The 13,065-nt window shown below is 57.1% G+C and overlaps 2 protein-coding genes across 5 annotated transcripts in view; one reads left to right on the forward strand and one right to left on the reverse strand.

Annotated features, from left to right (window-relative positions):
• Window positions 1-11: 11 nt before the first annotated feature.
• On the forward strand, window positions 12-11,123 carry GORASP1 (golgi reassembly stacking protein 1). 3 transcript variants are annotated; one of them, XM_034662222.1, is made up of 9 exons: window positions 12-186; window positions 3,930-4,010; window positions 4,598-4,801; window positions 6,418-6,504; window positions 6,645-6,775; window positions 7,031-7,253; window positions 7,972-8,122; window positions 8,572-8,721; window positions 8,961-11,123. In XM_034662222.1, the coding sequence occupies exons 1-9, from the start codon at window positions 124-126 to the stop codon at window positions 9,212-9,214; spliced, it is 1,344 nt and encodes a 447-aa protein (XP_034518113.1). In that variant the 5' UTR covers window positions 12-123; the 3' UTR covers window positions 9,215-11,123. The 3 variants fall into 3 exon arrangements, with proteins under 3 accessions (XP_034518113.1, XP_019648528.1, XP_034518114.1); XM_019792969.2 differs by lacking the exon at window positions 12-186 and adding an exon at window positions 512-759; XM_034662223.1 differs by lacking the exon at window positions 12-186 and adding an exon at window positions 3,630-3,838.
• The window catches only part of WDR48 (WD repeat domain 48), a 44,822-nt gene continuing 42,822 nt past the window's right edge, over window positions 11,066-13,065 (reverse strand). For both annotated transcript variants that reach the window (XM_002930123.4, XM_034662213.1), the window contains one exon: window positions 11,066-13,065. In XM_002930123.4, the coding sequence (XP_002930169.1) occupies window positions 12,970-13,065 (96 nt within the window). In that variant the 3' untranslated portion in view covers window positions 11,066-12,969.

Here is a 13,065-nt window from a genome sequence, read left to right on the forward strand (position 1 = left end):
ACCCACGTGACAAGGCGCTGGCAATCGAGCGCCGAAAGGGCTAGTGCGCACTGGTGGCGCTGTTCGCCCTGCGGGCTTGGCATCGCGGTACCGGGACACGGGCGCCGCCGCCGGGCCGCAGCCATGGGCCTGGGCGCCAGCGCCGAGCAGCCCGCGGGCGGCGCCGAGGGTTTCCACCTGCACGGGGTGAGTCGCCCCCGCGGCGCCGGTGACCTTGGCGGGGCGCCCGCACGGACGCGAGGGGACGTCTGATCGCCGGCTCCAGGGAGGCAGGGGCGGTGTCCCCGCCCCCCCGAGCGGCTGCCCTGGTGTTGGGGTGTGCCTCCTTCCCGGTGGGAGCAGCCTGCGGGAGGCGGCGCCGCGGCGCTCTGGCCCCAGGTCCGTCTGCGGCCGCGGTCGGCCCGGCGCCGGCCCCGAGTGCCAGCCATGCAGGAAGGGGGGAGCGTTTCCTGGTCCGGTCGGGCCACCCGGAATGGCACTTCTCCCGGGTGAAGATTACACCAGGTCCAGTCGGGACGCACTTGCGCACTTAGGTCATATTTGTGATCGCCTCCTTACTGGGCCTGGGGACAGAGCCGGCAAGACCAGGACCCTAACCCCCCGTCCTTGGGTCCATGGATTCGGGGTAGCCAAGTGGATGCCAACCGCCAGGGAGCCTGCCGGCGCGCATCCCGCCGTCTTGGGGTCGGACGGGCCTCCGGTCCAGGGCTCAAGGAGCAGAAACAACCAGCCAGGGAGAGCCTGAGAATGCCGCAGAAGGCACGGTGGGAGCGTTGGCAGCAGGGGAGGGACCTGGAGGTCTGGACAAGCAGTTCTGGGCAAAGTGGAGACGGAGTGGGGTTCCTAGAGTCTGAGGGTGAGGAGAGGGCCCGCAGCCAGTTGGAGAGTTGGGTTGGTGATGTGTACTGTGGAGAAGGAGGTGTTGTAATGGAGGTGAGGGGGCACAGGGTCTCCGAACCCACAGTGCAGTGGGGAAGGACCTTGTGTTTTTCCATGGGCACCGTGGATGGATTGCAGAGCTGAGTGTAGGCCGGCAAGGTGGTCAGTTTGGTGCTTGGCTGCTGAGGGGTGTCTAAAGCTCTGTTATCAACTACAAGAGGGGAGGGCTAAAGAAGGGGGTTCCTAAAAGTCAGGTTGGCTTCAGGGCCCAGAGTTGACAGGACCCTGTTTGGTGATGGGCTTTCTCTGGTCGGCATCATGGTGAGGCACCTGACAGAAAAGGTGGACAGTGGAATGCATCCTATCAGGAGAATCTTCCAGCAGGCTGATGGAAAACATAGAAATTGAGGACTTGGCAAGAGGGAGAGGTGGGGTGGGGGGGGAATGTGGGAGAGGGGCTGAGTGGAGAGGTCAAAGGATTGGAGGTCTTCCACTCACAAAAACAGGTATTTTCAGCACACGCTGTGGCAGGCCGAGTTCTGGGTGCCAGAGGTAAAGCAGTGGAGAGAACAGATATCGTCCCTCTTCTCAGGGAGCTTACCTTTGGTTGCTGGCACGGAGAGGAGGGTGAGAGACGAAATAGAAATCTATGGTATGTGCTGATCAGTGCTGGGGAGGAGAGAGTAGAGTAAGTGCATACAGAGGATAGTGGGTTCTGTTTTGGATAGAGGGGTCAGGCCTCACATCAAGACACCTGGGAAGGAAGGAGTGGACAGTACAGAGACTTAGGGGAAGAGCGTTCTAGGCTGAGGGAGGGCCTGAGGTGGGTTGTGTCGGTTGGGTTGAGGAAGAGCAGGAGATAAGGCTGGCATACATAGGTGGGGTGGCCTGTGTGAGAGGTAAAGGGTGAGGCCAGATTATGCGGGGCCTGTCGTGTCCCAAAGATCTGGGATTTTATTCTGCCACGTGGAGCCATTGGGACGTTTTCCGTGGAAGCGTGACATTACCTGCTTACATTTCCTGAAAACTTTGTGTTGCCTTCTATAAACACTGACATTCTCACTGTGCGCCAGGCCTGTTGGAAAAGTCCCTGCCCTCAGGGAGATTAGAGGCATGGAGGGTTCCCCAGGAAATGGTTGTGACAGGGCTGTGGAACTTCGCAGGCTCTGGGTTGGACTTCCTGGGGTCAGATTTCTGAATAATAGAGTACTTTTCCTCCTGCATAAGTCGGTGCTAGTAAAAAGGTTAGGTGCAAGGTAGGGCAGGTGGTGCAGTCCCCTGGCACCGAGCCAATCCTCGCAAGTGTCAGCTGCTGTCCCTTTAATTACATTAGATGCACTGATGGGGAACACAGTGGAAAGTGTTGTGAAAGCAGCAAGCATCGTGGGGCTGTGGGGTGAGGGTGATGAGAGCCCCCACAGGAGAGCTGGACAGAGGGCAGTGATTGTGGTGGGAGCGGGGGTGCGGTGGCAGCTACGTAGATTATTTCTGCACTAGAGCCCTTGTGGGTGATGCCAAGGCCCGGGGCAAGGGCAATGGAGTACAACCAGGGGACGAGGTCACGGGGGAGGTTGGGGAGAGGTATTGGGCGTGTCTGGGAGAGGGCCAGAGGATTGGAGGCCTGAGCCTCTGGACCTCAGTAATGATGGAGAGCAGCTGACAGGGAATAACTGAGGAGGGGAGCGGGCCAGCAGCTGGGTGGCACTGGCCTCAGGAGCAGGGACCTTCCCAGAGGTAGGCGGAGTGGCACAGAAAGTGGTCCTGAGCAGGGAGGAGTACTTCCGCACAAGCTGTCCCTGAGTAACTGTCCAATGGCTTTCAAAAGACACCTTGTCCCAGCTTTCCCATGAAGGGAGAGGGGCAGGGCTCAGAGCTCCCCTGTCGCAGGCCAACTGGGACTGGAGTCGGTTTCTGGGCTCACTGTCATTGGAAGCCATGGCAGTTTCTGGGGGTGGCAAGCAGGGGCTCAGTGGGTGGTGACCTAACTAGAAGGGCGTCCTAATCCCAGGGGCGGATTCCCCTGGATCCCAAGGCTCAGGGTGAGCTCTCCTTCAGCTTGGGGAATCCAAGACTGTAGGGGCTGGTGGGTGGCAGAAGCCACAGGGCCTGCCCGTGGTGGAGGCATCCAGAACCTGAGCCCTGTGTCCTCTGGGCTGATGCCTGACCAGTGGGACATCAAGTGCTCACAGCCAAAGGCCTGAGGGTGTGGGGCCCACCGCAGGGTCTGGTCCTGGGGATAAAGGCTGCATTGTTTGAGCAAGGCTCTGTAAATGGGGCCTTTGAGATGGATTTCTACTCCAGCTGGGAGGCTTGGTTGCTGTGTTTTTGGAGACAGCAGTGAGTTCCGGAATACATGGTCGGAGGCCCCCTTGGGCTAGGAGTGGCTCCCTGAGGAGCCTAGAGGAGGCTGTGAGGCGGGGATTCGGCCTGCTCATGGGACTCCCTCTCATAGGGCTCCCAGCTCAGGCTCATCCCTGTGCCTTGGGTCTGCTTCCCTCGGCCACACTCCTCAGCAGCTCCCATGCCTGCCCATCTGAGCTTGGATCTGTCACCACAGGGTCTGGGGCCCTCTGGGATCTGGCCACTGGCTGCCTACCCTGTCTGTCTTTCTGAGCACATCCCTGGTTTCATCTATCCTGGGGCCCTCCCTTCCTGTCCACATCTAAACCTTTCTGGTAAACCTGCTGGCTTTGCAGTGGCCCAAGCTTCCCCACAGGCCTGTGCCACCCTGTGTCTGTGTGGCCTCCTAGAAGCCCCCCGGGCTGCCCTGGGCTCTCCTGTGAGGCATCTCTGGAAGCATGATGTGTGGATTGTGATCAGACAAGAGCCATTTCCTGAGGAGGACAGTCTTGCCCAGGAAGGTAGCAGTTGATGATGGCGTTACTTTGACAGTGCACACGTGTGGCCTTCCTGGAACAGTTCGTGCAGTGCCCGGGTCCTTGCTGGACCACCTGAAGTGGTGATGGACAGTCTCTGACATTTGGGGGCGGGGGGGTTTCTCGGAGAGTCATGAGGCTTGTGCCGTGACTGTGGCCTCTGCTGTGGGACAGGTGCAGGAGAACTCCCCAGCCCAGCAGGCGGGCCTGGAACCCTACTTTGACTTCATCATCACCATCGGGCACTTCAGGCTGGTGAGGCTTCCCCCATGCTACGGCTGCCTCGTGTGTGTGTGTGTGTGTGTGTGTGTGTGTGTGTGTGTGTGTGTCCCCTGCCCCACAGCAGACCCTGCCCTGCTCCTGTCTCCCTTTCCTTCCGGAGGGAGGCCCAGCCCATCTCTCCTTCTTCAAGGCCTGTACTCCGCTTGACTGGGGCCCTGCCCATTGCCCAGCTCCTGAGCTTTCTGAGGTGGATGGGCGGTGAGGGGGCTCTTGGAGCCACAAGGTCTAAAGGACCTGCCTCTTGGAGCGTGAGAGGTGTCAAAGTGGCCAAGGGGCCGGTCAGAGAGGGGCAGCCCTGCGGTGCTCTGGACCAAGTAGGCCCTTTGTTCACTTTGTTGTATTTCCGGCCGGGGGGGGGGTGGCCGAGGGAGGCAGGTTTCGTGGTGCTTAGGGCTGGTGGGGGTTGCAGTGGTCGCAGGTCCTGGCCCACGCCCACACCAGACCCTGCTGGGGCAGCTGGCCACCCGGGCCCTTCCTCTTGTCAGACCCAGACTTGTCTGAGGGGCCCCAACCCGGGGTGGGGGTGGGGGCCCTTGGCGTCAGCCCCGCTGCCCCCGCAGAACAAGGAGAATGACACGCTGAAGGCCCTGCTGAAGGCCAACGTGGAGAAGCCCGTGAAGCTGGAGGTGTTCAACATGAAGACCATGAGGGTGCGCGAAGTGGAGGTGGTGCCCAGCAACATGTGGGGCGGCCAGGGCCTGCTGGGCGCCAGCGTGCGCTTCTGCAGCTTCCGCAGGGCCAGCGAGCACGTGTGGCACGTGCTGGTGAGTGGGCGCGGCGGGTGGTGTGGGGCCGGCGGGCGGCTGGGGTAAGGGTTAGGTGTGGGGGCGGCTGGGCCAGGCCAACAGCCAGTGCTTCTGCGAGAGGGGTCCCTGAGGGGCCCTCATCATCACCTGACCTGTGCACCCCGCTTGTTAGCCAGGTGGCTTTGGGCACCTTCTCACCCTCTAACCCTTGGTTTCTAATTTTGAGAGGTGGGATACCATCTGCTGGAGGGGTGCTTGTACTGCCAGGAGGCTGCTGCCGCCAGCCTCTATAGATCGTGTCTCTTCTGGTAGACTCTAGGGTATACCAGACCGAGGCTTTTCTGGTAGGTCTCCTCAGAGCCCCTTTGGGCCTCGGGCAGTGCCTGGGGGCTGGGTCTTTCTGTGTCTCACTGACTGCATTGTCACAGACGTTGCTGTTAGTGTCTGTTCTCTCTCTCTCTCACACACAGTGACTGAGTTGTCGCAGACGTTGCTGTTAGTGTCTGTTCTCTCTCTCTCTCACACACAGTGACTGAGTTGTCGCAGACGTTGTTAGTGTCTGTTCCCTCTCTCACACACACAGTGACTGAGTTGTCGCAGACGTTGCTGTTAGTGTCTGTTCTCTCTCTCTCACACACACACAGTGACTGAGTTGTCGCAGACGTTGCTGTTAGTGTCTGTTCTCTCTCTCTCTCTCTCACACACACACACACAGTGACTGAGTTGTCGCAGACGTTGCTGTGTCTGTTCTCTCTCTCTCTCACACACACACACACACACACAAACAGTGACTGAGTTGTCGCAGACGTTGCTGTTAGTGTCCACACACACACACACACACACACACACGTGTGATCTGTACGTTCATCGGTGGTGCCCACAATCTTGATGCTTGGTCCCAAGGCTTGGTGGAAGGAGGGTGCCCCGACCGGAAATGGACTGATTTGATTTCTAGCCTCCTGTATTGCTGACTTCTCGTGGGTGATTTCTCAACCTTTCCGCCTTCCTCAGTTTGTCCGAGAGTGCAGTGGAGGTGATGAGGCCAATCCCTTTGCATTGCTCGGGGTGACTGGGAGATTGGGAGTGGTAGAGTTTCCCAGGGGAGGAAATGATCCTTCTACCCACTTCTGCTCACTGCCCCGCCTCCAGCCCCTACACAGGGGTCTCCAGCGATACGCCTGCACCAGTAACAGCAGGGCAGTTGGGCACTTACTGTGGGCCAACGTGTGGTTTTCATTCTTTGCCTATATTCTATTTTTAATTTTTTCGGCAACCCTATGAGGAAGTACTGCATATCCTACTTTTAATTGTGGGGAAACTGACGCTAGGGAGGTTAAGTGTCTGTCCATAGTTACAGGCTAGAGGTTGGTGGAGTCAGGATTTAAACGAGGTCACGTTCTAGAGCTCAGGGCTGTGAGCGGTGCCCTGATGCTGCCCTCTGCTGGGCAGTCTGTGCACCTGGGGGCGGTCGGGAGGGAAAAGAAGTGGAGTAAGCAAGTCTGGGCATGACGTCCTGGCCCAGAGCCCGAGGACAAGTGTCCTGCTCAGTACCTGGAGATGCGGCCCCCTCCATCCTCACCACCCCCATCCCCAACTTGAGGAGCAAGATGGGTAGTTGGTGATTCTTTCTCCAGGAGGTGGAACCCTCTTCACCTGCCTCCCTTGCTGGCCTGCGCCCCTACACAGACTATGTGGTTGGCTCAGACCAGATCCTCCAGGAGGTGAGCGACCTTTGGTTTGCCCTCCCCAGGCCCCCTGGATAGGGTGTGGAGATGGGTGCTGTCCATGAGGAGGGCCTCGTTTTGTCGAGGCCTCTAATTCCAGTGCTGGGAGTGGGGCTCAGGTGCTGGCTTTGTCGTAGTCCGAGGACTTCTTTACACTCATCGAGTCCCACGAGGGGAAGCCCTTGAAGCTGATGGTTTACAACTCCGAGTCCGACTCCTGCCGGGAGGTGACTGTAACTCCCAACGCAGCCTGGGGTGGAGAGGGCAGGTACTTCCTCAGTCGGAGGGTGGCAGGGCGGGGGCCCAGTAGAGCCCTGGCTGGACCTGGCCACTGGACATGGATGCCCAGAATCCCACGGTGGGGGGTGGAGGCTGGGCTCTGGGTTCAGGGATCCTGAGGATGACCACTGGTCCAGGAGGCACCCTTTGCCTCTCACGGCCAGGAGCGGGGCAGGGGCGGTTGGCAGACCTAGGAAGGGCTGTAGGACAACCCCCTGGATCAAATGTTTCTGGACTTTGGCAGTCTGGGCTGTGGTATTGGCTACGGGTATCTACACCGGATCCCAACCCAGCGCCTCAGCCACCACAAGAAGCCACCTGGTGCCTCGCCTCCCAGTACCCTGCCTCCTGACGCCCTGCTTCCTGATGTCCTTCCTCCTGGTGCTCCGCCACCGGGACCCATCCCCCAGGACTCTCCTGCCCCTCCTGGCCCAGAGACGGGCTCCAGGCAGGATGACTACATGGAGGTATGTGGGGAGCACCTGCCAGTGAGGGGACTTGGGGAGCTTCCTATGGGCAAAGGGGCCTGCCACCTGGGAAAAGAGGACTCAAGGCTGCTGTTGCCAAGGGCCCATTTGTGGAGCCCGCCTGCCACTTGGGTCTGGAGGTAAGGGTAATGGCAAGGCACTAGTTGTCATTTTCATTTCACGAGTGGGAAACGGAGGCTCAGGTGTGCGGAGCTTGTACTGTGCCTCAGTGAGTCTGGTAATGTTGGGCTGGAGGCTGGGCATCCAGGGCCCCAGTTGGGCTGGTTGTCTGGTCACCTCTGTAGGGGAAGGCCAGACCTGCCTTCATGCCTGTTGAAAAGTCACCAAGTGCCTTTGGGCACTGGGCTGGTGCCTGGGGTCTGTACTGGGGGCATGCGAGGACTGCTCCCTAGGCTCGCTGGAATTCACGGAAGGCCTTCTCTTCTTGTGGGTCACTGGAGGGGCCCAGCCAGGTGGGTACCTGGGGCTCCTCGGCAGAGTGGGAAGGGTGCTCCCTCCTAGTCAGCACTGCCGGAGAGGCCAGTGAGGCCCCTTGTGCCTGACTTTAGATCCCGTCGGGGAAGGGCAGGTCACCATGGCCGTTTGCTCCGTCAGGCAGAGTGGTGCTTCTGTGGCCAGCGTGGGCTGGGGGTTAGGTTGGACTATTCTGTCCCGATGGCCCCTGCCCTGTTCCCGCCTCCTTCCCTGGCCCCTGTAGGCCCTGCTGCAGGCACCTGGCTCCTCCGTGGAGGGACAGCTTTCTGAGCCTGGGAGTCCCAGCCGTGGCGCGCCAGACCTTGGGGGATTTCCACGTGCCATGGAGACTCCTCTTCAGCCTCCACCTCCAGTGCAGCGCGTCATGGACCCAGGTAGTGAGCGGGCTCTGGCGTGGAGGCTAAGGAGCCTGCAACCCCTGGTGCTGAGGTGGGCCCCAGCTTTAGGGCGAGGCTTCCGTGGCAGTGCCAAACCTTCCTCAGACCTGCTGAGGCCTCTAGCTCATACATGCCAAGTTGGTCGCAGATGAGCCAGTCCAATGGGCAGATGGGGGGACTGCCGTCCACTGAAGGGAAGCGGCCTGCTCAAGGTCACACGGCACAGCGGGGACAGAGCAGGGTCCGGGCCCTCTGTCACTGTGCTGTTCCCTTTCTTTCCTCAGCAACAGGCAGTGGGGATCACTTTGGGGTTTGGTAGGGGTACCCCCCCGGGTTGAGATTACAGTTTTAGGCCAGGCGCCCCAGGAACAGGGCTGAGTGAGCCAGGGTACGGGCCTTCCAGTAGTCCGGGTTTTATGCTAGTGAAGACTTGCACCCTTCCGTAGGCTTCCTGGACGTGTCGGGTATCTCCCTCTTGGACAGCAGCAATGCCAGTGTCTGGCCCAGCCTGCCCTCTGCCACAGAGCTGACCTCCACAGCTCTCTCAGCCTCCGGGCCCGAGGACGTCTCCAGCAGTGGTTCTCATGAGCGTGGTGGTGAGTGGCCCACAGCTGCGGAAGCTTTCCGGGAAGGACCCTGGTTGTCGGCAAGGCTGCCCTGAGTTTCTCAGCAAGGTGGGAGGCTGGCTTTTGGGTGAAACGCAACCACGTCAAAGCATCCAGACACTAGATCTCCCATTGCCCATCAATGCCTGGGGTGGGAGTGGGGTGGCTGTCGCAGGCCACATGGGCCCGGGGTTCTGTAGGCCTCCTCAGCCCCTCCCTGTACGTTTCAGGTGAGGCCACATGGTCCGGATCAGAGTTTGAGGTCTCCTTCCCGGACAGCCCAGGCACGCAGGCCCAGCCAGACCACCTGCCTCAGCTAACCCTTCCCGACAGCCTCACCTCTGCAGCCTCACCAGAAGACGGGCTGTCTGCTGAGCTGCTTGAAGCACAGGCTGAGGAGGAGCCGGCAAGCACAGACAGCCCAGATTTCGAGGCAGAGGCTGAGGAGGCAGCCAGCCAGGCCCGGCTATCCGCCCCTGAATAACGCCCTAGGCCGTGTCGAGGCCCCTGATGGCATTTCGTGAGGCCTAGGTGTGGGGAAGCAGCTTAGGCCACACTACGCGCAGCCCAGCCCCTTGCCTGACCCCGGCCGTGTGTGCAGCTTCCTAGGCGGTGGCTCCCAGGATGTGCGGGGACTTCTGCAGGGACAGGGCTTGTGTGTCCACACAGACCCTACTGGTGTCCAAGAAATGACCTCCCAGCATTAATTCTGCCTGATAGTCCTGGCTTTGGGGAATCGGGCACTTGTGAGTCTCAGACAAGTCCTTTTGGGGTGGTGGAGGGCTGGGAGCAGCACCCAGATTAAGTTTTGCAGGAGCTTGGGTGGGGCAGCGAGCCTCAGTGGGTAGGAAGAGGAGGCCATGGGCCTTGGGGAAGGGCATCTTTCGGCCATGTACCCTTAAGTCCAGTGCTTGCTCCTGCTCTGGACACTATGGCTGCCCAGGAGGCAGCAGGGTCCACACAGGGTCGGGTGTGCAGATGGAGTGAAGGAGGAAGGGATAGGTCTGGAGAGTTTGCCTAACTCTTGGTAGGGCTTGCCTTGATTCTTCTTGCGCAGCTCGGCTAGCCCCGTGTGCACTAGAAGGCAGCCCCACGCCTTGGGGATCCCTGAAGCCCCAATTACCGTCTCTTCTGTCATGTGCCCTCATCTCTATACACTGCACAGTCACTCGGCTGACTGACATCTGCCAGTTACAGCTGGAGGAGAGAAGCGGTGACCTTGTCCACCTCTCCTGGAAGAGGAGGACTGGAAATTCTAGGCCCTTCAGCAGAGACTCACTTGTTCTTGGACCACGATGTTTCTTCTTCCCAGGGCCTACACCCCACAGACCCAGTATCCCTAGTGGTGACTCCTGTCAGCTCCCAAACTTCTACAACCATATCTTGTAAATATACAAGGCATCCAGTCAGCCCCAGTGGTGAATAAAAATTGCAAATCTAAGTTCACCATCCTAAGCAGACTCTCAAAGCCAATCCTGACTGGTCTCTTTACACACAGCTCCCACCCTATGGGGGAACAAGGGGCCTGGACGAGAGTGGGTCCATTCTGTTCTTTTCCATAGAATGGGAGGAGGCTGTTCCCTTCACCCCAGGTGCCCCAAGAGGCTAAGACTAGGCCAGGTCTTCTGCTCTACCTGGTTCCTGCAGGAAAAGGAGGGCTCCACGCAGGAACGGCCTCTCATCCCCTGAAGTCCCTCACCTTCCCACTTCTTGCTGATTGCCACGAAAGCTGCCTCTGGCCTGGTCTTCTAGCTGCTACCCAGTTTAAAGTCCCACCTTTGCCGCTTGATCTGTAATATGTGCACTTAACAGAGCATTCAGAGTTCTGTTAGGCCCACAGGACAAGGATTGTCTGCTCTGGAAGGCACAGAGCAAGTATATGCAGGGAGGGCCCCAATTAGCAAACACTTCAAATTTCTAGCACTGTGACTGCATTTGAAGCAAGCCCTTGTCAAGCCTACCAGAGCAGCTGATAAGCCTGCTGAACAGGGAGGCATTGTGTCCGAAGCCAGGGCTGCAGCTGGGTTCTTGGATTGTCTGGGAGCCCAGTGTCCGCCTGTAGGAGGAATCCAGGAGGTAGAAGAGAATCACCACAGGACTGTTCTGAGGCCTGCTTCCCTGAACTGCTGCCTGGCAGTCTGGTCCAAAGTCACCCTCACCCTAGCATTCTGGCTCTTTCCTCCCTCACTTTTACATACTCCCCGCCCTAAATAGGGGGATACAATGGTACTGATGCTAATGATGCCAGGGTAAACATGGAACCAGAAGTTTCTCCGTAATCTGCTATGAAGGAAAATGACAAGTGAAAGAAATAAAGGTGTACTACACTTTGAAATATTGTAACTAAAGCCTTTATTCTATACAACTGTGAAATACAGATTTTTACCCTTTTGGCATTGCAGACTGTCAGATTTTCTGGAAACTGTTACTGGTTTGACTGGAAGGAAAAAAAAAAGTAGAAGCATGCTGAGGGTCAGATCTATGACAGGAAGGGAACGCAGCTGCCCCTCAAGGCTGGGCACATGGGGCAAAATGGCCCAGCAAGACCATTCCTTTAGCCCAAGGGCCCAGGACTCCTGCAAACACAGTGGAGGGCTGATAAATGAGTTGTGGGGTTTATTTGTTTGTTTTTGCCATTAATTCACAACTATTGCTAAAAAATGTGCACCAAAAGTGCACTGTTGTATCCAACAGATAGAAAGGATTTTTAAAAAAGGAAGCCGGTTGCTCTCTGTGTAAAGGAGAAAGACTCACTGGAAATGCGGTGTGTCTTTGCTCACTTCCTCAAAGTGCTGGAGGCAGTGACCTGTCCACTTTCCAAAGGAGGCTGACCAGCAGTGAGGGAACCCTGTCTCTACAGTTGTGCAGGTAAGAATATCTCAGATAGAAAGGTCTGGAACCAGGCCCATCAGCTGCCTCCAGCTGAACCTGTGAAGATGTAGAAAAGAAAAAACCTTCCCCGCCCCTCCCCAGTCCCTGCGGTTGTGGGGACAGACCGCACACGAGCTAGGGAGGCAACTGGACTGGAATAAACTGCCCTCTGAAGGCACTTGTGCTTCTGGCTTCATACAGGAGGCTTGTCTCATATAGTTTTACGGGGGTGGACCACTGTTCTGAATACAAATGACCTTGGGGAGAATCCAAAGTATTTTTTTCTGCCAAAAGTTTAAGTGTTTATCCCCAATAAGTTATATTCTGTACAAGACTCAAATGATTCTATGAAAGCTTCAGGTTGTAAGAACAAAAAGAACTCTGGATACAGGTATCACAACAAAAACCTGCATATAAAACTCTGGAGAAAACAAGTACATATACTTCCAGGATGTGAATACCAAATTAACTCACTAGGATAGCCTTTTTACTCTGACACCATACATTTTAGGTAGCATGTAAATGAAGCGAGTATTTCCTCATGGTCTTAGGTTTTGATGGTGTCACACTGCTCACCCAGAGCGCGAACCTGTGGTGTCCACTTGACTTGGCGCCTCAGCAAAGCTGGACCTGCCCATGGCTGCCGCACAGCTGGGGGCACTGTGGGGGTGCGGCAGCCCTGGGTGCTGCAGGGCGCACTCCAGTCTGGCGGTCCAAGTGCTACGGTCCAGCACCCAGAATTTCTATAGGTCTTCCTAAAAGAACGCATCTGAGATGCAATATTAAAACAAGCCCAACAAGGATAATTTATTATGAAATGGGCTGGCTCTGGAATTGTACAACAGCAAATTCCTATTAAAAATAACTGTCTTAAATGTGAGAATAACTCGTTTGTTTTTAATGACCGACTTGGAAAAAGCCTTCATAGGTGCTGCATGAATGGAATGTACTCTCTTAGAAAAGCTACAGAGTGTGTGGGTTTGAAGTTGAAACACAGTGACAGATATGTCTCTACCTATGTGTCTCTAACAAGTGCTAACAGACAAAGATAAGGTCCTTTGAAACGAAAGGAGGAAGCCAAGTCTGTGCTGGCCTGTCGTCCGTTCTCTGTACATCTCACAAGACAGTGTGCTTGCAGGGTCTTCTGCTCGTGCTCTCTGCTTCCCTGGGGACAGCTTAATCTACACATGGAGACTGGTTTCTATTTTACATCGCATTAGTCACTTCAACTGAAAGAGAATCTCGGTCCATACCAAATCGGCCGTTAGAAATCTTGCTCCCGCTGGGGCTCAGTGGGCTTCCTAGGACTACTCTCGGGGCCATAGAGGAAGGTCAGTAAATGAATACCCAGGAGCGCTCGCCGCCCCCTCACGTGGACTTCTGACGGTAATGGAGGGTGAGGTCACCACCACTCTTCCATATGAAGTGCTTCACTGTTCGGAGGTCCATGTTTGGATCTAAAAC

This window comes from Ailuropoda melanoleuca, chromosome 6, assembly GCF_002007445.2.
Source record: "Ailuropoda melanoleuca isolate Jingjing chromosome 6, ASM200744v2, whole genome shotgun sequence".
NCBI lineage: Eukaryota > Metazoa > Chordata > Mammalia > Carnivora > Ursidae > Ailuropoda > Ailuropoda melanoleuca.